This window comes from Mesoplodon mirus (genome assembly GCF_964341445.2).
Source record: "Mesoplodon mirus genome assembly, chromosome: 9".
Taxonomy (NCBI): Eukaryota; Metazoa; Chordata; class Mammalia; order Artiodactyla; family Ziphiidae; genus Mesoplodon; species Mesoplodon mirus.
Window position 1 is genome coordinate 114,079,370 of NC_138985.1, and position 26,033 is coordinate 114,105,402.

General features: G+C 53.2%; 1 protein-coding gene across 1 annotated transcript; it reads left to right on the forward strand.

The window, feature by feature from the left end:
- Nucleotides 1–238: 238 nt before the first annotated feature.
- On the forward strand, nt 239–14,665 carry NOM1 (nucleolar protein with MIF4G domain 1). Its single transcript, XM_082632593.1, has 11 exons — nt 239–1,234; nt 2,726–2,850; nt 3,522–3,717; nt 6,117–6,440; nt 8,057–8,167; nt 8,935–9,102; nt 9,683–9,804; nt 10,605–10,737; nt 11,199–11,330; nt 13,037–13,146; nt 13,458–14,665. Exons 1-11 carry the CDS (start codon nt 293–295, stop codon nt 13,630–13,632), a joined length of 2,538 nt encoding a protein of 845 aa, XP_082488719.1. The 5' UTR covers nt 239–292; the 3' UTR covers nt 13,633–14,665.
- The last annotated feature ends 11,368 nt before the right edge of the window (nt 14,666–26,033 follow it).

Genomic DNA, 26,033 nt, shown 5'->3' on the forward strand with positions numbered 1-26,033 from the left:
TAGGAACCTTCTTTACCATAATCTCTAAAGTTTTCGTTTTTAAACGAGAATGTATTTGTGCTCATTCGGAAGTTAAAGTTTACAGCTTTTTAAGAGCAGGCACCGTTTGATGCCATGCGGCTCCCTGCGCTGCCGCCCTCCCGCCAGCAGGGGGCGCCGCCCCGCCCCGCGCAGCGCGCCGCTCTCCGCCCGGAAGTCTGGCCCCGACCGGAAGTCGCGCGTCGGCGCGTCTTGGAAAGTAGTGGCGTCTACGAGAGCTGCTTCCCTGTTCTCGAGCGGTTTCCGGGGGCACATGGCCCGCGGGAAGCGCCGAGCCGGGCGCGGGCCGCGCTGCGGGCCTGGGGGCGGCGGGGAGGGGCCCCTGAAGCGGCTAAAGCTAGCAGTGGAGGAGTTCGTGCAGGCGACCTCGGAGGGCGAGACCCCCGGCGGCCGCGAGGAGTCCCGGGCTCATGGACGCGTGCGCCCGGGCGGGAGGAAAAGCCGCAGGGAGCTGAGGAAGGAGAAGCGGCACCTGAGGAAGGCGCGCCGGCTCCAGAGGACGGCCGGCCCCGCGCAGGGCCCGGGCCCGGGCGGCGGCGGAGCCGGGGGAGCGAGCGGCCCCCGGGCGGAGGCGACGCAGGAGGAGGATGGCCAGCCGTCCCCACGGCGGGCCTCGCGGCCGTCCGAGGGGCTGCGGCCTCCCCCGGTTCCGGCCAAGGCCGGCCAGGCCCAGGCCAGGGATCCCCTCGGCAGGGCCAAGGCCCCCGCAGCCGCCGCCGCTGCCCGGAAACGGGCACTTCTGGCGGCCAACGAGGAGGAGGACCGAGAGATCCGAAAGCTGGAGCGGTGCCTCGGCTTGAACAAGCGCAGAAAGAAGGGCGACGGAAGCTCCGTGCCTCTTAGCTTTGCCCGCGATGGGCTCGACTACATCCTGGGAGCCCTGGACTCTGGGAAAAGTAGTGGTTGGTATGAAAGCAGCAGTGAGGAGGAGGAGGAGAATGCGGGACAGACACTCCCCGAAGGTGACACCGAGGACGAACGGGAGGAGCAGGATGTGGAAGACGAAGGCGAGCGGGAAGCAGACGCGGGAGCGCAGAGCGAGGAGGGGGGCCAGCAGGATGCAGGAGAGGGACAGCTAGAAGCCGGAGGAGCGGAAGGGAGAGCGAAGGAGGAAGGGAGGAAGAAGAGAGTCCGTTTTGCCGAAGATGAAAAGAGGAGTGAAAGTTCCGCAGAGGATGTTGACGCAAACGATACGGTATTAGATTGTGAACAATCTGAGTCCTCTGGGATTTCCTTCAGAATAACGGGTGGGGGCAGAGCATGGGACAGAAGTGACACAGTTGATGTATTGATAATTGTTTGAGCTGAGCGTGGGTCTGTCGGGTTATTTAAATTTCCACAATAAAGAGACAGGGAGAAAACATCCCTGGAGACCTTTGTATCCCAGGGACTTGCCGGCCGTTCCCACCGTTGTCCCAAGGCCACAGCCTCCAAACCTGACTTTGACTCCCCTCCCCCAAGCTTTGTTCCCACCTCCCGTGTACCCTGGGGACTCCTGCTACGCCCCTGCGTCCCCTCTGCCCACACCTAGTCCTTTTTCTGTCCAGCTGCTCCTGGAGTGGATCCTTCTAAAACACAGAGCTGATCTCCGAGACTCCCTTGGATACAGTCTCACACTGACGACCAGATTTAGAACCCACAGCAGAGCAGCAAGGCCTCACGCGCCGACCCCTTGCCTGTTAAAACAGGTTTACCTGCACACGCACGTTGAAGGCGGCCTTGTGGCATTGCTTGTGTTTCCTTCTCCACTTCTCACCATTTCGCCCTTCTGCCTCTGAGTGTATTATTTCTTGTCTGCAAGGCCTTTCCTCGGTTTCTCCCTGTTTGTGTTTATCTGTTAAGGTCAGACATCTTTGGGGATCTTTCCCCTCCTGAAGGATATGGAGGGTCTTTCATTTCTGTCCTTGGTGTCTTAGCACCTGGCACTCTGTGAGCAGTGCTCAAGTGCTATCAGTTTTCTCTTAGCACTTTAAGTTTTGACCGTTTCCCAAGTCTCTTTCATAGCCTGTGGAGGTGTAACTGACATACTAACGGGTGTCTCAAGATTAAGTTTCTGTGTATGAAAATGTGCTTTCTCCAGCTAAGCTTAAAGCCTGACAGCAAGGAGCACACCTTACAGATGTCTGTCTCCTAAAGGCTTGTCAGGGAGTGTTGGTCGGTGGTGATGACTTGTAATCCTCTCAGTTGAAAATCTAGAAAATAGTGAGCAGTGGGTTGATTTTGATTTTATCATGTAAATTTAGATATTGGTTTTGAGAGGTTTGAAATTACTTTGGACCGCTTTTTCTCCAAAACTGGTGATGCACTTAATTTAGGTGTTTGTGTGCTGCCGTGCCTACTGTGAACTGAGGCTGGCAGAAGTGTAGAATACAGGGCTCTGTCGGGTAGACAAGGGGGCGGGGTGCGCAGCCAAGTCTGAAGAGTTACAGAGGGAAAAGTGAGGTGGTGAAATGTAGTGTTGATGTTAATGTAAATAATGATGTCCATCGTCCGGGCCGTGGCGTGCGTGTCCAGGACTAGGGTGAGCACTTGGGAAATAGCTGATGCTCATGAAGCAGCCGTAGTCAGTAGTGACAGGCTCTCCCAGTTCTTGGGAATTTAATATCTAAGTGTGAGTGTAGCAAGGGGAAAGGTGGGGTGTAGTCAGTGTACTTTTTTTGTAATTTATTTCTGTCCTTTCAAGCAGAGTCTTTGTGAAAATGGTGGAAAGTACATCCCACCCCACGTGAGGCGAGAAGAGGAGACAGTGGATGCCCAGAAAAAGGAAGAACTAGAGAGGCTCAAGAAACAGGTCAAAGGTCTGATTAACAGGTAACCTCGAGGCAGTGTGTTGTGTCAATTCAAGAGGTTGTCTCTTTTCTGAAAACACAGGAATCGTTCTGGGAATTAAACCAAAGCCTGCATTGCCTTTTTTTTTTAAATTTCTTTTTAGTTAAAACACTCTTCTAGGTACATCCTGGAATTTTACTGAACGTACCATTTGATGTTCAGAGTTAGCACAGCTACAGTGCATGTACGTCCTCCCATCCCCACCCAGCAGAGCCCTTATCTCCATGGTAGGAAATAAAAGATTTTTGTGCCAGCAGAAAATGGAAACGTTGGGATTGTTTCCAACAGTACATACGGATGTGCTAACGGTGGTTCCCTCCCTCTGCCTGGGGAGATCAGGTAAGGATATCAGTGGAGTATCCTCATCACAGTCTCTGTGGTCTTGAAGGGAATCCTGCATGTGCCTTACTGTGGCTGCATTTCAGCTGGAAGGACCGCAGTTAATGTTATTTGAAGATTCCAGAAGATTCTGTGTTATGTACATATATACTGGATTATTGGGACAGAATAAGAATTGTTCATGCATCAAATACATACACAAAAGAGGATCTATTGGAAGTATTAATAACTTTTTCAGTTTTTTTTAATTGACCTAATAAAACACTTCTTGATTTGAAACAGCACTGTCGCTCTGTCTTTCCAACTGTCTGCAGGCTGAGTGAGCCGAACCTGGCCTCCATCAGTGGCCAGCTGGAGGAGCTGTACATGGGCCACAGCAGGAAGGACATGAATGACACTCTGACGGGCGTCCTCCTGAGCGCCTGCGCCCCGGACGCGGCCATGCCCGCCAGGCTGGTGATGGAGCATGTCCTCCTGGTCAGCATTCTTCACTGCACAGTTGGCATCGAGGTAGGGCTGCCTCTCTCCAGCCATTAGCTGTCCAAGTGCTGCTTGTGTCAGTGATCAGCTGACACGGCTCAAGGCCACCTTGTCTGTATTGTATCATCCTAAACCACGCTCGGCAGCTATGTGATGTTGGCCAACTTCTGCTTTTGCGCTTGGTCCTCTCTGACATGACCTTATTGTCTGTTAGTTCTGTCCCTCTGGACTGACATCGTGGACTTGCCTTCATCTTCTCTGTATTCCCCACGGTAACAGTGACTGTTTCAGGTGTTCAGAGCACAGGGCTTTGTGTTGGGCGAGAGGCCATCAGAATGTGAGGTAAAACTGGGCATGAAGCAAGGGGACACATGACAGTGCCTGGGCTTGGAGCCTTGGTGCCCCTGGGTGGGCCACAGACCTGCCCGTGTCTGTGAAGTGGGGCCTTTGTCGGGATTCAGTGGACAGCGTGTCTAAAGCACCTCCTGTGCGGTGCCTGGTACCCAGTAGGTGCTGCTGAGGAAATAGGATCCCCGTGCCATCCGGCCCGCCCCATGTTCTTGGTCCTTGGTCAGTGACCCTTGTGTTGGCATCAGGGAGGCCCACCTCGTCCCGGGTCCTCTTCTATCACCTCCCACAGTGAGATCATAACCTTCCTGGTCAGCATCCACTCCCTCCGTGTGGCTGCTTGCAGGGTTGTTGAGGGACATCGGCCTGGTTACAGGACTTTACACGAAGGTAGACACATGAGTGGGTGAGTAGGCCAGCGAGGTGTGATTTTCCAGACGACCTTCATATTCACCAGAGAACTTGACAATCCCTTAGGATCTTTACGTGGGACAGTATCTTTTAGTGGTGGTGTTGAGCTTCTCTGCCTTCTGATTGCCCTCCTCCCAAGAACAGGCCTTGGCAGCAAAATGTCACTGCAAGTCTGATCCCCTGGTGTAAGTCCTTGGGACTCCCAGCAGGATGAGTGGGGCAGGTATTTACTTAGCCCCACTTTGCAAACACAGCAAAGCCCTTGAAGGCCGGGCTGTGGACGGTCCCCGGGGCCCTGCCTCCCCCTGCCGCGCACTCTTCACACTCCTCCCACTTTTGTAGGACTTGCTCACGATTATGGTCTTGAAAACCATTTGGGGTCTTACAGAGTGGCCCTGTCCGGGGCTTACTTTAAAGAGCACAGACTTGCTAGAAGGCCTTCTCCTTCCATCTGCTAGAGGCTCAGCAGTGAGGGCAGTGCTGGGCGGGGAGGCCAGCCACCTGGCGACCTGCCTGCCCACCCTCCCCTGGGGGCTTGGTCTGGCGGCTTCAGGCTGGGAGCGTGTGCAGGAGCCTGGCTACAGGAGTGCTCACCAAGGTGGTGCTTGTGAGCCTCTGTGTGGCTGGAGTTCCGCCCTTCCTCCCACTGCAGCCTCCGTCACCCTCCCTAGAGAAACCTCTGGGCCACGATCTTCTCCTCTAGCCGAGGTCATATTGTAAGAGCTTTCTGTCAAAATTTTATTGAAATTTATTTTTATTTATCTGTGTATTTGGCTGGGTCGGGTCTTAGTCACAGCACGTGGGATCTTCATTGCAGCGCGCGGGCTTCTCTCTAGTTGTGGCGCAGGAGCTCTGGAGCACGGGCTTACTTGCCCCACGGCATGTGGGATCTTAGTTCGACCAGGGCTTGAACCCGTGCCCCTGCGGTGGAAGCGCGGAGCGCTAACCGCTGGACGGCGGGGAAGCCCTGTAGGTTACAGTGATTTCACCCAGCCCGCACTTCTGCTGCTGCTCACAGATGAACCATCCCCGTCAGAAGCTCGATCAGCTGCTGTTACACAGAAGGTTGATCTTTCCCATCCAGTGAGTGGCCACACCCTCTAATTCTGTCGCTGGGTGACTTTTGGGCCCGGTCCGCCTTCAAGGGTCCAGCACGGCTGCGGGGATCCGCGTCCCCGTGTCTCAGCTGGAGAGTCGCCATCGCTCTGACACCGCCGGGTGCCCACTCCCGTCTTCTCCCTCCAGGCCCAACCAAGCTGGAGAAGTGAGCCGTGTTAGATAGTAGTGCATTTTTAGAGATACGGATGTGCCCTTAACATTCTTAAGGATTTCATTTTTCCAAGGAACCAGAATGGCTGCAGGCCAGAAACAGCATCTCGTTGATTTTAAGGACAAGAAGGTGCACTTCGAGGGAAGGTGTGCGCCTGGCACCCTGCTCTGCGTCGTGTGTGGTGTGTTTTCCTCTGTAAACCCCTGGGCACTCAGACTTGTGTTTTTAGAGGTTTTGCCCTGCTGGAGTTCGTATCCTGCCACATGTACGTTTTATGTGTTTATTTTAAAAGTACTAATTCTTTCAACATGCGTTGAAGTTAAAAGAAGGACCCCTGAGAATGACTTGCTAACTTGATTCTTACACGTTTGCAGTAATGTTTTTTCTGTTCTTCATCCAGGTCGGTGCGCACTTTTTGGAGGCTGTGGTGAGGAAGTTTGCTGACGTCTATAAAAGCGGATGTGACGGGAAAGAGTGTGACAACCTGTTCGCCATCATCGCCCATTTATATAACTTCCGCGTGGTGCAGTCTCTCCTCATCTTTGACATTTTGAGAAAACTTATTGGAACTTTCACAGAAAAAGATATCGAACTGATCCTGTTAATGCTGAGAAATGTGGGCTTCTCCTTGAGAAAAGATGATGCTTTGTCACTTAAGGAGCTGATCACTGAGGCCCAGGCCAAAGCCAGTGGGGCAGGCGGCGAGTTCCGGGACCAGACCAGGGTATGAGTGTGTCACGTGACCTGCTTCCTAACTGCCTAAACGCTCACACTGACCAGAACTTAGACATGAGTATCTGGGGTAAATAGTGCATTTCGTCTCGTAATGATCCCTGTTATCTTCTGCCTCATCTGGTTTTGTGGTTTCATCTTCATGGTGTGAGCGAACCTCGTTTCTTTACTCTTGTGAATTTAAGAATCGATCTACGTAACATTCAGCCATTCAGAAGCGGTTAACTGGGAAGGCCTGGGGCGAGGGGCGGGGGGTTAGCCCGCTCGGCCTTCTGGCTCTTCCACTCGGCAGTGAAGGGACCAAGGCTTCCAGGCCTCGGTTTCCCCGTCTGAAAAGTGGGACTCGTGGTGGCTACCTCGTTTGCTGGTCTGCAGACTGAGGGGCAAGGAGAGTCATGGGAACCCCTGGGCGGGGCGAGGGCTCATTTGAGGAAAAAGGAAAGTGTCCCTGTGGGGAGGCATCGGGGCGCAGGGCAGGGGCCGGCCTCGGGACCTCATAAACCTCGCAGGGAACTGGAATTTTATCCCAGAGGCACATGAAGGGCTCTGAGCAGGTTTTCATGCTGAGGTCACTTTGGCTACAAGCATAGGAAAGAGAGAGAAGCCACCTCGGGGGGTGGGGCGATGATCAGCAGAGTTGCAGTGGACATGGGTTTAGGACGCAGAAGTGGCCAGACTTGGTGGAGGGAAGGGGAGAGAGGGCGGGGTCAGAGGTCACCCCAGGTACCAGCTTGGGCCTGCAGGTGGGCAGTAGTTTGTTCAGGAGACACAGACTGGGCAGGAAGACTGGCCCATTTTTGAAATGCTGAGGTGCGGGCTCGGGTTAGCTGTGAGGAGGGAGGTGTGGGCCGAGCCCCCTGAGGGTCCTGGGGGCCGCAGAGGTGGTGGTGGAGTTGCTGTGTAAGGGGGCGGGGTGCGGCTCCAGGTGGGAGAGGAAGATCATGGGGGCGGGTCCCAGCGAAGACCCTGTCCCTGTGTTGAATGCTCAGGGGTGACGTTTAAAACAGACACGGTAGACACAGGCATTTGGCTCGGGCTGGCCTAAAGCTGGAGGAGCTGGGCTGGGGAGTGACTGGGTGGGTTTGGAGTCCTTGAGCACTGATGGAAACGTGCTAAAACTGATGGTGGTGACGGCTGCACAGCCCCGAGTGTGCCCAGTGGGCGCTTGGCATGTGAGTTATGTCTCAGCTGAAGTGAACATTGGGGGAATCTCAGACAGAGTCTGTGGGAAGTCTTTGTGCTGTTCTTGAAAGTCTTCTCTAAGTACGATGTCATTTCCAGTTTAAAAGTTAGGAAAGCAAAAAGCCAGGAGTGGGAAGGGGTTGCAGACGTGGTGGGAGAGGAGGGCGACTGAGACCAGGGGCCGGTGGGGGCGGAAGGGCGCGCGGCCCGGGCGTGTTCTCGGCCTGTGGGGCGGGGGAGGCATTTCTGTTCTCGGCCGGGGAGGCCTGGGCGGCTGCTGAGGTCGGTGCGGCCTCTCCCAGAGGTGCCCCTGCCCCGTCCTCGGGCGGCGGTGACCATGTGTGCAGAGGTGGTGTCTTTCTCCCCACGGTGAAGCATCGTTGGTTTCTGGCATTTGAGATAATGGCTCTTCCCGTCTGTCTCCAGGTTCGCTTCATGCTGGAGACGCTGCTGGCCCTGAAGAACAACGACATGCGGAAGATCCCGGGCTACGACCCCGAGCCCCTGGAGAGGCTGCGGAAGCTGCAGAGAGCCCTGGTAGGCACCCTCCTTCATGGGAGGTGTCATGGGAACTCCTGGGCGGGGTGAGGGCTCATTTGCGCAGGCAGCCGGGTCTGCGCCAACCCCCATGAAGTTCTGGAGGGCGGTGGAGCCACAGGTCAGGTGCCCGCCCGGTTAGCGGGGGTTCCCAGATGTGAAAGGCAACTGCGCGTTTCTGTGGGGTGACCCTCCGTGTGAGCTGCGTGCGCCCCACGCTGAGCCCTCTGCCCTCGGCCGCGCCAGAGAATCGCGGGAGGACCTCTGATCACTTTGGAACAGGGCCCGGGCCGGGGTCCCACCAGGATCAGAGAGGCCAGCCTGGGGAGTGGAGGGGCTCATCTGTTTAAGCTCCCCAGAGCTTCTCAGCGTGGCGCCCCCAGGCGTGCCCTTCGGCCCGGGCACCAGTCAGACCCAGAGTGACCTCCTGTGGCAGGTCCCAGGCCCCTGCTGGTGGAGTCCTCACTGCCGGCCCTTGGGGCGCCCCTCCTGCCTGAGTCTGAGCCTCTCTCCCCACCCCCGCCCCGTGACAGCTGTTCTAAGACAAGTGTTCTGGATGATAGACCCACAAAGCCCAAACACACACACTGAGAGTTTACCTCGAACTTTGGCATTATTCCTAACTGGTTAACTGTCCCAGCTGTCAGTGACCCATCACAGCTTTCACGCACCAGAAACATTGTTATCCGAGCTGGAAAGAGCCAGGGTCGCTGTTGCCCAGGCTCTGAGGTGCCGCGGCCTCCACTGGCTGCTGTTTTCTCAATCAGCTGCGAGGCGCTGGCTCAGGGACAGAGACTCAGCTCCGCGTCTCCTGGGACAGCGTCCTGAACGCCGAGCGGACCGGGCGCTGGTGGGTCGTGGGGTCCGCGTGGAGTGGCGCCCCGATGATCGACAGCAGTCAGCAGAAGACCCCGCGGAAGCAGCTCACGGGGACGGTACGCGGCCCGTGCTCGCCACCACCTAGCGTGTGACCTGTGTCCCCACGCGGCTTTCCCTGGGTTTATGTGAAGACCTTATAGAAATAGCTACTGCTTTGTGATATCATTTAATTCCATTTCTGTTATTTCCTTTTAAAGTCTCAAAATGTTAGGAAAGGTACTTAAACGTTTAGCGGAGTGAGGGCAACGCAGGACGATCACTCAGGCATCCTGGCCTCCCCGCCCTCCTGGCCGTCCTGGCCCCCCTCCCCTCAGCTGCAGCGCTTACCTCTCCATTCCACTGGTACTTGGACTGGCGGACCCACTGCTCCCACGAAGCCTCCCAGATCAAGCGGTTTTCTCCTCGTGGGCTTGCTTTACCTCTTGTTATTTTTCCTTTATGGGGGTGGGGGGGGTTGCTCAAGAATAAAGGTTCCGCGTTTACATACATGTATTTACACGTACCTTACAGTTAGCCTTGGGTCAAGCCACAGATTTACACGTATTACTTCTTAGAAACTTAGTAACTATGCTAAACCAAAGAACAACATTCACTGAAACGTCTGTATGATCTACGCCCGGTCGTCCCTCTTTCCAGGTTAGCTCGAAGATACTGGAGCTCGCTCGAAAGCAGAGAATGAACACCGACATCAGGAGAAACATATTTTGTACAGTTATGACTAGTGAAGACTTTCTGGATGCGTTCGAGAAGCTCCTGAAGTAAGCCTGTGTGCGAGCCTCTGCTCTGTTGTTGAGTTGGGTGCCATGTTGTGGAGGCCGGGGCCCTGCCCCTTCCCACCCGCTGCCCCGCGCCACGGGCTGTAGTCCAGCTCCTGCTAACTGACCGCTGGTAGCTCCAGATCAGGACAGTTTATGATCTGTTTTGATTGGAAAAAATCAGGTGACCACCTGACAGTTCCCAGTGGCTGTTGTCATGAATTGCTTAAAACCTTCCTGTTAAAGTTGCCTTTCCGATTACGTCTAAATTAAACTTCCTGTTTAATTTAGTTGTAATTATATTACAACTTCTGTAATTAGTTGTAATGAGATTGAAAAGCATCTGTGTACAAAGTACGTCTAAAAAGTCTAATAATTAATTTTCCTTTATTTGCTTCAAATTCAGAAGGAAATGCAGGGGAAATGCTGTAGGGCTACGAATCCTTGTCCAGAGTCAACACTATGCACTAAAAGGATGGATTTTTACAAACCAAACCAGATTTTGCAAACCAGACCATACGTTTTAGAAAAAAAAAAACAAGAAGGGCCCACAGCTGAGGCCCTATTTCTAGTCGGTCGGTCACCAGTGACAGGCCTTTGTAGAGCCTGGGGTCACCTCATTCTGCCACGTTGTTGGAAACCCTGAGGCCAGAGGCTGGGGCCGGGCCTGGAGCTCCAGTCCTGCTACCCGGCCCACTTAACCAAACTGCCAGGCAGGATGTGTTCCTCTGAAAGATTTCTGTCTTAAAGCTGTTAAAATTTGGCAAATTTGAGGTTTAGTCCTCGCTCTTCCTGTCTTACAGGCTGGGGCTTAAGGATCAGCAGGAGAGAGAAATCGTTCACGTCCTCATAGACTGCTGTCTGCAAGAGAGAACGTACAACCCTTTCTACGCGTTCCTGGCGGGCAAGTTCTGTGACTACGCAAGGAGCTTTCAGGTGACAGCTGGGAGGCAGGCTGCCTGTGTCCCACTCTCCTCTCTAACCACTCTGGCTGGCTTGGCCCACCTGGGATGTGGGCCCTGGGTCAGGCCACCCCGGCCAAGAGCTGTGTGCAGAGGGTGGGCACCACCTGAGCCGTGTCCCCATGTCACCTTTCCCTGTCACAGATGAGGGGTCACGACCTGCTTAATCGGCGAGTGCCTCTGGTTTATGTTGCACCATCTTTTTCTAATGTTTCTGCTGATTTAAGGGAAAATACTGCAATAGAAAGAAATTACTGTGGAGCTATTTCAAACTACTGTATATAGGAAAGGAGAGTGTAGTTGCTTCTAAAAGGTCTTGATTTTTAGGGTATTTTAAGTAAATGAATAAGTATAGTACCTTTGGATTATATTTTTAGTGATTTATTCTAATAATTTGTTGAATTTTACTTTTTTTTTTCCTTTGTTTTATATTAGATGACATTCCAGTTCAGCATATGGGACAAATTTCGGGACTTAGAAACTCTACCAGCCACTAACTTTTCTAATTTGGTTCACCTGGTGGCCCACTTGTTGAAGACAAAGTCACTGCCACTTTCCATTTTAAAGGTGTGTATAATGTGCGAGATGATTTGAAGCACTGAAAATGGTAGTGTACAGTTGAGCGTTGAGCCACGTGGGGGTCAGGGGCGCCGACCCCTGCACAGTCGTAGTCCTAGTGTAACTTTACAGTCGGCCTCCATATCCTGGTGCCACACGTGAGGATTCAACCAGCTTTGGAGTGTGTGGTCCTGCAGTGCGTATTTAGTGAAAAAAGTCCTCACGTAAGTGGACTGCACAGTCCAAAGCCGAGTTCAGGGGCCAGGTGTAATTCTGTATGTTTGGTACCTTAAGAATGTGCGTTTCCTTCAACCCTGACTCACCTGAAAAACACTCTCATTATCAGACCGTCATAGGAAATCGCCAGATGAGCACGCAGTGTAAATTTGCCTGGTGGCTCAAGGCACCATTACAGTTGTTTGCTCCTTTACATGAATCAGTCTCGGGACTTGCGGTCCGTGTACAGGCCATCATGAGTCCCGCGGTGGCCGCTGCTCCGTCAGGAAGAAGTGGGGATGTGGGAGCTGTACAGAAGCTGTGCTTCTGCCGCTCCTCCCTTGGCTGTGGCACATCTTTTAGAGCAGGGGCATCCTCGCCCCTGTCGAATTCCCACGTTGACTCGTCAGAGACGATGAAATGCAGATGCTCTGGAGGTGGTCCAGGGTGGACAGTGAAGCCTAGACATGAGAGGCGGGTCAAGGTGGCCTGGGCAGTAGGACCTTGGGGGTCTGGGGGTCCTGACGGTGTGGACTATGAGAGAAGCTGAGGGTCAGGGATAGCTGGGGGCCCGGCCTCTTGCCTTCTGCTTCCTGATCCTTGGGACAGGCTTGGCTGCGGTTTCCTGTCTGTGTTTATGTATTTGTTCACCAGAGCGCCTGTCGAGTTAACTGCATGTTCCTTAGAGATGTGCCCTTGGGTTTTGGCTACTGTACTGAAAATGAGGGCCAGAGCCTCGTCCCACATTCCAGAACTGGGGAGAATTTACAACACAGGGAGCTAGTGCCTTCTCCTTGCTGGGGGGAGTCTTGCCTTCGGTTCACTTGAGTTTGAGCTCAGAATGGAACAGGATGTGGCATGTCCCTCAGATGCAGCAGGTCCTGGAGACTCCTTGAAGCAGCCCCGCCCCTCCATACCTCACGGGTCTCTGGCTGTAGGCAGCACTCTGGCTGTAGGTGTCTGCATGTGGTTAACCAGGCTTTTGATGTCCTTTTACAGTTATTTAATTTGGCATAAGGTTGAAATTTATCCATGTTGATAATCTGCAGTTTTGTCCTTAGATTTTATTACTGCTGTATAGTATTCCACCGTATAAGTATACCGTGATTGTTATATATATGAATTAGTCTCTTCTGGATCTAAATTGTGTGTGTGTGTGTGTATGGCTTTAATTAGGGGATAGTTTCTTTAAGGCATGGAGATAATCTACATTTCAACTCCAGGAATGAGATTCCTGATTCGCTAGGTACCCATCAGCCCCCTGGACCTGACTCAGCACTGCCGAGTTGCCCTCACCAGTGGTGTGCGCGCCCTGCAGCAGTGCACCAGCGGTCCCAAGGCCCCGTGTCAAATGACAGCTGTTCACTGTATAAAACTGGAAATAGCCTTAGTTAAGGGGCAAGGGGAGCGGTCCTTTTTTACTCAAACTATAGTCAGAAATCACTGCAGAGTTGGCTCAACAGTGTAACTTTTATTATTTTTTATCCGGACTCTGTTAGGTCGTTGAATTCAGTGAATTGGACAAACCCAGGGTCCACTTTTTACGAAAAGTGTTACATATGCTGCTCATGGAAACGGAAGTTGAAGACCTTGGTTTAATTTTTGCCAGGTTTGTTCCCAGCTCTTTCGATAAAACGTGGAAAAGAGGAGAGAAATTGTTTTCACCTGTGTTTTATAAAAGCAAGTTTGTTGTACTTACATGTAGCTTTTCCGTTTTAATTTTAATAATATCCTGAACATTAATTTGGGGAACATGAGACTTGCCTAATAGCAAACAGAAAATGATTTCTGACAGATAAGATATTAAGTTCTTATTTGAGAATTCTGACCAGAGGGAAACTAGGTACATCCCCTGCTTCGGGGTCCCTAGGGCTGAGATGGGGGCCGGCTGGTCACTGACGCGTGTCCCTTCCTCCTCAGGGTGTCCGACAGCCCCGCGCTGGGCCTGCTGCGGGAGGGCCTGAAGCTCTTCATCAGCCACTTCCTGCTGAAGGGCGGGCAGGCCCACGGGGGCGCCGAGGAGGCCAGCACGCTGCGGGAGAGAGCCGAGCTCTGCGCCGGGGCCCTGCAGGGGAGGGCGTCCCTGAGGCTGTAGCCGGGCTGGGAGCCAAGGGGTGCTCATTCGCCTGCGATGTGGGGCCGCAGCACAGTCTGACGTATTTAAAATAGTCTATTTTGGGGCTTCCCTGGTGGCGCAGTGGTTGAGAGTCCGCCTGCCGATGCAGGGGACACGGGTTCGTGCCCCGGTCCAGGAAGATCCCACATGCCGCAGAGCGGCTGGGTCCGTGAGCCATGGCCGCTGGGCCTGTGTGTCCAGGGCCTGTGCTCCGCAACGGGAGAGGCCACAACAGCGAGAGGCCCGCGTACCGCAAAAAGAAAAAAAAATACTCTATTTTGGTCCAAGGTTTTACGGTATTTGTGTTTTGAACCGTCTTCAAATACCTATATTTATATCTCTAGGAGGCGGGGGAGAGGGAGGGAGGGGCGGGCCCCGGGCAGCGAGGGGGTGTGCCAGTGCCTAATTTTCTAATCGACAAAGTAAGCCTCTAGAGGGTGCAGTTACAAAGAAATGGATGGCGTTTTTATTTATCTTTTATGTATTGGTTAAAAGTTTGAAACCGTCAGTTAAACATTCCTGAGGTTTGATTGATTATTTTAAGCACTTGGAAGTCACGTGTTCTGGAAGAGTCAGCAGTTGACTCAAGCCTTGCAGGTGTGGGTGCAGCACAGCGGGGGGACGATCCTGGTTCCTCACCTGAAGTTCTGACGTGGGAAAGGACATCTTCCCCGTGAGTGTCTGTCACTTAGACCCATCAAGTCCAGGTGTGATGCACCTTCCCGAACAACTTTGAAGTCACCAGACAGACACTGGACACAGCAGGTGCCGCCTGCCGAGCGGTGTTCTCGGGATATAAACACGCACAGGACAGACCGCCTGCGAGGGATGAATGTTCAGGATGCACCTAAGATATAGCGGCTCTCTCCCTCCCTTCCTCTGCTCATGGACAGAGAGAAAGCAGATGAAGCAAAATGTTCATTGTTGGGTGAAGTTTATACACATGAAGTATATTTTTATAGTTTTTCCTTAAGTTTTAAATTATTGCAAAATAAACAATTTTCATAAAGCATTCATAATGCAGAACGCATTCTTCAGAGGTCTAAAACGTTCCAGTGTCTTTTCATGAAAATAATTAACCTAATTCAAATCACTTCTGCCTCTTTTGTAAAAAAATAACAATAATAATAATAATAATAATTAGGCCTCACTGTAAAGCAGTGACACTGCTTCTGTTGGTTTACTTCACTGGTGAGGGTGCCCCTGGGTTAGCGGGAAGAGCCAGAAGGGATGGAGGGAAGGCCCTGCTTGTTGACCGTGACCAGAGCCTGCGTCCTGGGCCTGGGTGGCAGTGGCATCAGTCACAGCTCTGGGCACGAGGCTGCTGACCTGTGGGCACAGACAGCATCCCGGCCGAGGTGTCCCAGCAGGATGCTGTGCATCCCCTTCAGGTGTTCCTTGGTGTGGCGGGATTCAGCACCCGACATTTGCTCTTGACTCTCAGCCCGTCTGTAATTCAGTTTCAGCTTTTCCAGTTGTGTGTGTGACTGTGTGTGCTCAGGCTGTGGTGTCTCTGAATTACGTCAGCTCAAAGCCTCTTTAGGAGGACCCGAGTAAGAGTGGGGACTTGGTCGCAGTCAGCGTTTGCTGGGGGCCTCCTGGGTGCCACACGTGCAGTTGAGACTTGGGGCAGCTTGAAGGGTTCAAAACCATCATTTAAGTTGGACAGGACAGGTCCTATAGGCAAAGCGCACCAACGAGTGATGGGGACAGCCAGCTCTTCCCAGCGCTCAGGGACGGAGAGCTTTTCAAAGGATGTGACATTGGGACATGACGTGCTCTTCCAAGAGGGGCTGAGGGGGCACTCGGAGGACACAAGGGCACCAGCAGGGGGTCGAGAGTGCGGAGCCTGGCCGTGCGGGGCCCTGGGACCCAGGACAGACGGCAGGACAGGCGTTTGCAACCTGGTTGTGAAGGACCACTCTCTCCATGCTGAGGAGTTGGGGATTTATCTGCTCAACCATAGGAAACCATTGAAGGATTCTTGCCAAGGACGTTAGATCATCGAAGTTGTGTTTTCAAGAATATTGCTGGACAAAGGAAGGTGGTGGGTCAGCACGTGGGCAGGCTGGTGGCAGAGACCAGGTAGATGGTTCTTGTGACCTTCCAGGCAGAAGTAAGTGGTGATTCCGGCCTAGGAGAGCAGCTGTGAGAAGGAAGAGTCCTGGGGACGTCTCTGAGGGACGTGCGCCGGAAGTTGGTGCCTTTCAGCGAAGAGGTGAAGGGGCGGGGTGGGGGCAGTTTGGGACGCCCCCGGTGGCTTGTCAACATCGGGGTCGGCCTTGAGGGTGCAGACACACCACTGGAGCTGGGGCCCTGAGGGCGGGGAGTTGGAACCCCTCGAGGAGACTTGAGTTATGAGGAGAAGGCCAAGACCAGGATGCTGGGGTCCTAGTGCAGAGAGCAGAGCCCTGGGGAGGGCCTGGAAACAGGCCCGGGAGTTGGGCTTCAGGGATTATCCACCAGCAATCCAGACCCATCCTGGGGTAGTAGCTCTGAAACAGTGGAGGCGACTTCCGGCAGCAACCGTACGTGAACAAAGACGCCGTGGGCCTCTGGGGGCCTCACGTCTTCCCCGAGTGCGAAGCACTTAGGATGCACGAGCAGGTGTGTAGGGAACACCTCCACGCACACATGTCCAGAGAGTGTAACGAAAGTTCAGTAGAACTTAGATTTTCTTGGGAAGGTAATATTGGCCTGGGAATCGGGAGTTTTCTCTTTCTCACCCTTACATTTCGTATCATATCATATTCTACACTGACAGAGCTGGCGGGAAAGGGGTCAAGTTCACAAGATGACATTTATCTTGAGTGGCGCTGAATAAATGATGAAAAATGATGTTTGCATGATAAGATGATGAAAGGGAAAATGGGGATCAGTTTAAAATGTTCTAAGCCTGCAGAGGTGACTTCAGAGCACCCAGGGTTGTGTGTGTTTGGAAAACAATGCCTTGTGTGTGTCCACCGGCCTCGGGAGCAGAGTGATTTTGACCTTGAGCACGTCCACAGCAAGACACATGGCCACGGCCTCGGGGGGTTATCGCATCGGCACTTTCCCACTCTCAAATATCCAGTCTGCAGGAGATAGACCCCCACTCCCGCCCCCAGCGTGGTCTGTGTCCTTTATCCCCGCCCTGGGGACCCAGCCAGTGGTCCCTTTCCTCCCTCTCCTGCGCTTCACGCCCACCTGGGTCTGCTCCTGCAGACCAGAGTAGTGGAGGGGACGCCCCTCGAGGGCCCAGTGAAATATGAAACTCGGGCGGGATTCACTTCAGGCCGAGGTAAAAATGATGAAGAGCATTTAAAAATTATTTTCTATAGAAAATCGTTTAAAATGGACTATTTGTTTCATTTCACTTTGTGAGAAGTGTTTCCAAAGAAAGAGGGCAAGTTCTTCCGCTTTTAGTTTTTGGTTTGCCCATTGTTAACACTTGTCACATTTGCTTTTTCTCTTTTTTATATCGAATCCACATTCATTTATGCACACACACGTTTTGATGACATCGACTGGAAGTACAGACATCATGACACTTGACTCCCAACCCCTCATTCTCCATTACTGGTGATGCCATTACCGCACCTGAGAACATGAACATGCATTTAGTGACAGAGTCCAGCAGACAATTCCGTTTTCATACTGACAGTTGTTCAAAACTGAATTTTCTATAGCTGTTTTTTTCCTAGACAGAATACAATCAAGGTTCAAACATTACATTTCCTTTTAGTATACAACACCCACCCCCGTGTAAAATTTCTCATGAAACTGGGCTTTGAAGAGTCCTGGCCCGTTGTCACAACAAATCCTGGTGGGCTTCACGTAAACATGGTTGGGAAAATCACAGCCCAGTGACACTGGCGTCTCGGGACAGACAGTATGAAGCTCACAACTGGCCACACTAATTACAGTCGAGGCCAGCAGACCTCCCCGTGGCAAAGGTATGTTTTTACCTTTGTAATTATTAAGGGAAATTAGTCACCAAAAGTTAAGGACATCTTACAAAGGAAAAACGTGGCAAAACGTGTGTTTCCTGTTCCCACCAATATTTCGCCTAGTGGGTCAGGCAGGCATTAATGATCCTTGCCAGGATCAATTATTACTTGCAAAATGGTCATTTTCTAGTCCTGTCATCCCTCCTACATTATTAACTGGCATTCTTCTTTAAAAATGGGTCTTCTTGGGCCTCCCTGGTGGCGCAGTGGTTGAGAGTCTGCCTGCCGATGCAGGGGATGCGGGTTCGTGCCCCGGTCTGGGAGGATCCCATATGCCGCGGAGCGGCTGGGCCCGTGAGCCATGGCCGCTGGGCCTGCGCGTCCGGAGCCTGTGCTCCGCAACGGGAGAGGCCACAACAGTGAGAGGCCCGCATACCGCAAAAAGAAAAAAAAAAAAAAAAAGGGTCTTCTTGAGGCTTCCCTGGTGGCGCAGTGGTTAAGAATCTGCCTGCCAATGCAGGGGACACGGGTTCGAGCCCTGGTCCGGGAAGATTCCACATGCCCTGGAGCAACTAAGCCCGTGAGACACAACTACTGAAGCCCGCGCGCCTAGAGCCGGTGCTCCGCAGCAAGAGAAGCCGCCACAACAAAGCGCACGCTCTGCAACGAAGAGCAGCCCCTGCTTGCTGCAGCTAGAGAAAGCCCACGCACAGCAATGAAGACCCAACGCAGCCAAAGATAAATAAATAAAAATACATAAATTTTTAGAATGAGTCTTCTTATACCCCTCTCCCTTTTCCTGGGGAAGATCAGACTACCCATTGCAAAACGACTGAAGCAGTGACAGGCGAGTCTCTGAACGGCAGATGGCGAGACGCTACCATTGGCTGGGGCAAGTGCACGAGACTGGTTCCCAGCAGAGCCTGTGCGGGGTTCGGACTGGGGTGGGGCCCGTGCTCCCAGGTTGGTGACCCATTCTCCTGCCTGTCGGGGGGAGACCCTGCCAGGTGGAGGGGAGCCCCAGCTGCGCTGGCCGAGCTTCTGTAAATCCAGGTGTGGGGTAGAGTTTCGTAGCGCAGTTTTGTTGCTCGGTCCCTGAGCAGTCCCTATTCGACTAGGTGATGGGGATGCTCTTGTTGGCCTGCCCATTGGTCAGTCACAAGGTGCAGAAGGGACAAGCACATCGGGCCCGGCCACTGCTGGCACCAGCCCAGCTCAAGGCCAGCCTGCTGCCAGCACACAGCAGTCACTGCGTCTCTGAAGTACTCTCACCTATAAACTGGATTTGCCATCGAGGTTTTCTCTAATTGTTAAGTAGGTCTGTGAGTGCCTGGAGTGACAGCGGTAATTTCTCTAAACTCAGGATGAGTCCACTAACAACGACTTCAGTCCGTACTGCTCGCATTTCTCTTCCCATGGGTCCTTAATCCTGTCCATTCAGAAGAGTAGGCAGGGTGACCAGCTGTCCTGGTTTGTCACCGCAAGGGCACAGCTGCCAAGAGGTCGGTGGGCGATGGGCGCGGATGAGCAGCACCGGGAAGCAGACCCGTCATCTGTCCAACAGGCCCAGGCAGGTTCCCAGCAGCAGCTCCAGGTCCGTGTCTACGCTCGGCACTCCCCCTTCCCCCGCGTTTGTATCAATAACTTGGCCAAGAAGGCGTGCTTATCAGTTTTGCTGACAGCCTGACCTCGGCAGCAGTAAGGGCACGTCTAACTCTAGGAGTCTGCGATTTTACGACCTATGATGAGCTTTGTGTCCTTCAAAGGACCTGGCACTGTGTCCAGGTCAGTCACCGGGTAGGTTCCCGTCTGGACAAAGGAGGTGCTTGTCAATTGTTTGAGAGCAGAACCTCTCTCTCCGGTTACTTCCCCCTGAAGTGCAAATAGGGGGTCTCTGGAGGCATGCTTCTTCCTCAACCCAGGATTTCCCGTGAATATCATTCTGAAGGTCTGAATTAGTATCTACTTTATAATTCTTAAACGCTGATGGGTAATCCAGGACATTTTTACTGTCTCTGGGGAAATTATCCTAAATGAGAGTAGAACAAAGCTTGCAAAAAAGTACAAGGTGAAACCAAGGCGCTGAAGGCCAGCCCAGCTCCCAACATCCCGGAGTCCAGCGCTTGTACAAGGGTGCCCGGCACTGCACACCTTAAAACTGAGGGCTAAGATTATTTCTATTACTGTCATTACTTAATTTTGCCCAGGCTTGGCCAAAGCTCTGATTTCCTACAAAGAGCCAACTCTGAACAGATGTGCCCAAGGGCATAATTACCAGACGAGATGCGAAAACAATGCATTACAAACACAGATTTCCCAGTAAGTATTTATCCAGGGCTTACTGTGTGCAGAGAAGCAAGTTCACATGTCCACGGCATAAAGCACACTTACTTAACTCATCGAAAATACAATGTAATTATTTGAGATTTATTTTATCCTTGCCCTCAGAGTTCTGACTGGTGGAGGAAGTACTTTTCAATCTGGTCCCAAGCTAGCCGGCCAGACCCACAGAGTGGTCATTAGCATCCTTAACGCGTTTTTACTTAAATGGACGATGAGATTTTTTTAAACCTCTCTGTTTTCTAAATCAGATTTAATAGGGCAGCCAGCGTCTGCTTTACTACTTTAGCTACTCTGGGGCTAACTGATACATCAGCCACAGAGGCCATGGCGTCCTGGCCTGGTGCCCGACAGCAGGGCCCGGGCCTGCCCTGGGAAAGTGGCTCTGCCGTCCCCACCACGAACATCCCCCCAGAGCCGTGAATACAGAGAAGCTGAAAATACAAGGTGGCCTTTGGGGCTGGGCTTGCTGTTTTGTCCCACGTGCCCTTGGTCCGTCCACGCAGCGCAGTACAGGGCTGGAGTGAGGCCTGCACTCCCTGGACTCGTGAGTGGCCTGGCTGTGCCATCGGGGACCGGCGCGGGGATGGGTGCTTTGTCGAGTGTCCCTGTCCAGTCACCTCTCCTCTGGGCCTTGTCCTCCCTGCATGGAGACTTGGCCACTCGGGCCTGGAAGAAGCCGGGTTTCAGGCCGGTGCAGACCTGCACTTTCCAGCCGCCTCCCCGTTGAGCTCCTGGCCCGGCTCCTGTGAAGCGAGTGGGAGCGGAAACAACCCGCACGAGAGTCAGTAGTGATCTGACCACTTCCCCCTGCAAGGTCAGCCCGGCCTGCAGGGGCCTGAGCCACTGACTTGTACCCTGACAGCAGAGGCCAAGTGGGCCTGTCAAGATCCCAGAGGGAACTCGCGGGGTCTCTGCTCCCTGCCCACCCTCCTGCCACCCCGATCTCCAGGCCTGGGGGGCCCTCGGGGGAGCAACTTTTCCAGCGGCCCAATGGGGCCACCAGCAGGGAGACCCCGAGCGCGTCCCGGGTTGGGAAACCGTGCGACCGAGGGCTCCCTACCTGCTCGGTGGGATAATAAAGCACTTTGTTACCTGTGAGTGAGAGGCCTGATAAAAGCAAAATATTATCACCCCCGCTGTGATTAGGAGGCATCTGGGCACCGGAGACTCGGTAACATTTATGAGTAAATATAATTTATTTCTGTTCTCTGATTATGAAGGTCACGGTGGTTTAACCCTGCTGGGACGGCCTCCGACACATTATCTGCTCAAACAGAACTGGGAAAGAAAACACCGGCAGTCATTAAAAGCGAATTACTTTGTTTTATGAAGATAGGAGAGAGAAGGCCTCACGCTATGGGGGCACTGGGGCGCGTCCATGGCCCTGAGGAGACCCCCAGCCCACCCTAGGAGGGGCTGCCGGCAGGAGGATCCCAGAGCCACCGCCAGGGACTCAGGAGGGTCACGAGCACCCCTGGTTTTTTCAAGCAATTTTGAAAAGCTGCCAAGAGTGCAGTGTGTGACGATTCAGGTGTTTCCTTTACCTGTGAAAGTCGGTAAAGGAAATAGGTCAAGGTAGCCGGAAGGATTTCTGAATTTCTGGTTTTAAATTTAGCAAGAGGACTTTTTTTTAAAAATTTTTTTATTGGAGTAGATTTACAATACCGGGTAAGTTTTATGCGTACAGCACAGCGATTCAGTTATACATATAGAGATTCAGATTCTGTTCCCTTACAGGTTATTACATAATACTGAGTATAGTTCCTCGTGCTGTACAGTAGAGAACTTACATTTTTTGGTGCACTGGTTTTACGTTTCAGAGTGAGATGTTTGGCCTCTGACTCCTACCACGGGGCTCTGTTGGCTCCCTCGCCCTCAGGCTCCTGCTGGGGGGAGGGGTGTCCTAGTCAGCAGCATGCACTTGAGTCACATCTAGAGATGCTGGCGCCTGGGAGGGGCAGCCTGGGGCGTCGGGGGAGAGATGGTGAAGGTGGCAATGCTGGGGCAGGTCCCTGGAGCGTGTGTGTCCCACGGGCAGCCTCGGCCGCAGGGGAGCTGGGCCAGGAGGATAGAGGAAGCACTGAGTGTGACCCAGAGCCTTTGGTTCAAATGCCTAGGAGGAGAGCGGTACCTTTGCTGAAGTGGGAAAAACCAGCTTAATTTACTGGAGCCCTTTGATGTGCTCGTCTCTATACTGGGTACAGTGGGAAATGCACAAAAGGACCAAAACATACTTAGAACAGGCAAATTCACAGAGCTGGAAAGTAGAGGTTCCCCAGGGGAGGCGGAAGGGGGTAAGTGTTTAATGGGGACAGAGGTGATGAAACAGTTGGGGAATAGATACAGGTGTTGGTACACAATGCTGTATGCATTTGGTGCGACTGAATTGTACACTTACAAATGGTTAAAGTGATAACTGTTATGTGTTTTTTGCCACACATACACACACACACGCACACACACAAAGAACCAAAACAAATACCCAGGGCAGAGTTAGCTGTCCTCCAGTCATACCCCATCCTCCCTCGGAATAGAACCCCAATTTTTAGTGAGGCCTGTGGACAAATGGAAATAAAGACTCACTTTCCGACCTCCGGCGAAGCTTAGCATGGCCATGTTAAGACTTCTCACCCGGGAGTTCCCTGGTGGCCCAGTGGCTAGGACTCAACACTCTCACTGCCAGGGCCCAGGTTCAACCCCTGGTCGGGGAACTGAGATCCCACAAGCCATGCAGCTCAGCCAAATTAACAAAAGAGAGAGAGAGACTTCTCGCTAGTGGGATGTGAGCGAAGGGGCCACACCTGAACCCCTGGGGAGGACACACACGCACCTGCCCTTGGTCGTGTTGGTCGGGATGTGGAGCCCAAGCCCTACCTTGAACCACAGAGGAAAAGCCACGAGATAAAGGGCCGTGGCCACTGGGGGTCACAGGGCCACCAGACCAGCCCCTGGCAGCCCGGGTTTACAGGAGAGGAAATGAGTTTCTGTCCGTGAAAGCCACTGTTCCTTTGGTTCTCCTGCGGCGTGTGGCCGGCCGGGTCCTAACTGATACAATAGCCTACACAGCCCTTGCACTGAAGTAGCTAACAGGCCAGCGGGCGCAGCCCACGGCGGTGAGAATTAAGACCCCACGGTTACCAACAGGTACGGCGGTCTGTGGACATCTCCAGGGCGCTGCTCACTCCTGGGTACCCTCCTGGGCATCTTGCCTCCAACCTGCTCCAGCTTGAGGCCCACGGCACGGGGAGCATGGTCTGCCGTTCTCTGCTTCTGCCCAGAGCCTGGTACTGTGTCAGGCACAGCAGCGTTACTCAGTTAAGTATCACTTAGATCAGGCAGGTGTGGGTCCAGGTAGCAGGTGGTGGCGGGAGCTCGCGGAGCTATTTGTGCGGCCGTGGTTTGGATGGTTGAGCTGCGTGCGTAGCACATACTGGATCAGCTGGATTTTCCTGTGTAAGCAGCCCCCCAGACGCAGTGACCTGTGACAACAGCCGTCAGCTCATCTTTCTGTGGGCTGGCGATTCCGGTGGGACTCTGGGACTCTCTCTTGTGGCTGCGGTCAACCTGCGTGTCGCCCGCATCTACCCAGCTCGCCCGTGCCTCTCCAGTGCAGCAGGCGGACGGGCCTTTTTCAAGGGTCCAGGCGCACCCCACTTGCAAACGCCTCATGGCTCAAAAGGAGGCTGGGCTCCAGGGCTCCAGGCTGGCCAGAGAGGCAGGTTCACGGGAAGCTGTCGGCTCGCGCGCTCTCTCTCCTTCTCTGTGTCTGTCTCTGTCTCTCTGCCTCTCTCTCCGTTCTGCAGGAGTCCCCAAGAGAAGTGATCATGCCGGTGTGGACAAAGGGTGGCCCTGGGTCCACGTGCCGGCCAACAGGCAAGCCCAGGAGGGCAGCGAGTGGAGAATGGGGACACCACGGGCGAGAAGGCACCGGGCTCTGTGTGGGAGGGGCTGATGTGGCGGAACCTCCTCTGGGGCGGCCCTCGGCCCTTCCCTCCTGCTCCGTGTGCTTCTCGACAGCCACCCTGCGAAACAGGGGCTGCCGTTCCCCACTTGGCAGAGGACCGTGGGGCACAGAGAGGGCAAGTCACTTGCCCCACGCCTCCCAGTCAGTAAGTGCCAGGATCTCACCCACGCACTCTCGCCCTGGCTCTTATTCCTGGGTTCCTGTGAGTCCCCAGGAGTCTTTACGAAGCCTTCCTCCCACCCTCACACCCCTACCCACCACATCTTTTCCCCAGATTAGCCTGGAACTTCAACTTCGAGGACCCTCCCTGGAGCGCGTGGACCCGGGGTGCCCCCTGTGCCTTGTGGATGTAGAGACGAAGAGCTGCGAGGACCTTGGTGTGTTGAACTGTTCCCTGAGTCTGTATGTGGAGCCTGGCACACGTTCTGCTGCCTAAGCCTCATCTCTCCCTGGGAGACCGGGACTGACCCAGTCCCCCTTTTACAGACGGGGACACGGGCACAGGGTCAAGGAATTTGCCCTGGCCACACACTATGTGAGGCGGGATGCCAGCCCACGCTCTGGGGTCCCTGCCCTTCTCCACAGCCCTCTGCTCTGGGCATAGACCACTGGGGGGGGATGTGACAGGCCTGGGAGGAGGGACGGGACTCAGGAAATGAGGGGGACGTGAGTCCAGTGGGAAGCACGGCCTGTGCAGATGTGTGGAGACGGGACGCCCTGTGTGTGAAGGGAAGGCACCTAAGCCCCAGGCAGGTGCACAGGGCACCTGAAGTGCAGGAGGGTGGCGCAGCCCACTCCCAGCCCTCGTGGACCCGTGAGCTTCTGTGCCCGGGGTCGGATTCTCTGACACTGGACCTTTTATGTGAAGACTTCGGTTTTCTCTTTTATTTTCCAGAGTGGTCTTAAATGCCTGAATTATGAAAATTAAGAAATCACTGTACACCTAAAACTAATACAATTATGTATTATAATGTACTGACATAATGCTTTATGTCAATTATATCTCAGTGGAAAGAAAGAAAGGAAGGAAGAAAAAATCATACATGTAATCTATTTCTGTCCCCAAATTCCCACTTCCACCATGCACACGTGCATCTCTGTTTTCTGGAATATTTATTCTACCAACAGGTTTAGGAACACTGTGAATCAGGAAGTGAATATTTGATCACTTGGACTCAGGGTAAATATCCTCTACAGTTTTTGTGGTTTTTTAATATTTATTTATTTTTATTTTTGGCCGCATCGGGTCTTAGTTGCGACACACGGGATCTTTTGTTGCGGTGCACGGGCGTCTCTCTAGTTGTGGCTCTCGGGCTTAGTTGGCCCGTGGCATGTGGAATCTTAATTCCCTGCCCAGGGATTGAACCCACGTCCCCTGCATTGGCAGACAGATTCTTAACCCCTGAACCACAAGGGAAGTCCCCTCTACAGTTCTTAGAGGTCTCTAATTCTTGTCCTCCAACCCCTTTAAAGGCAGGCAGCTACAACCCGATTTCTCACATTCCCATCATGCACAAGAAGGTCAGAGTCCTGCATCCCAGGTGATGCTGAGAATGATGGGCCCTCCGGTGAGGACGTGCTCAGGCTGTAGACCTCTTTCCTCCTTCACTCTTACTTTACCTGACACCTAACCTCATGGATTCATGCATGTTTTACACTAGGTAAGGCACATATTTAGTGTCTGTTTGTCTTGTCTTTCTCTTCCCACTACCATGTAACTCCAGGAGGGTGGAGATTTTTGTCTGTTTTATTCACGCATGCATCCTGGTGCTCAGAACGGTGCCCAGCAGAGAGCAGCTATTCTAAAACAGCTGGCTGAATGAATGCATGATGGATGGATTTTCTGAGTTGGCTGTTATCTCTTTCATGGGTGAAAAGGCTGCAGTGTCACACAGGTGCCTAATCCGAGGGCACGTGGGTGGGAATCTGATGACACCCCCCCCACGCACCTGGGAATAAATAATCACCAGGATGGATGCAGCAGGGTGGTGAAAGGTAATAAGCCTGGTTGCAGACCCACGGGGGGAAAGAAACAGACACAACTTACATTCCCTTTACAGATTTATCTATTTAAAAAATCAACGGCAAACTTCACAGAGTTGGTGTCTCTGTTTTAAGAACCTTAGGTGTGCGCGTCTCCTTAG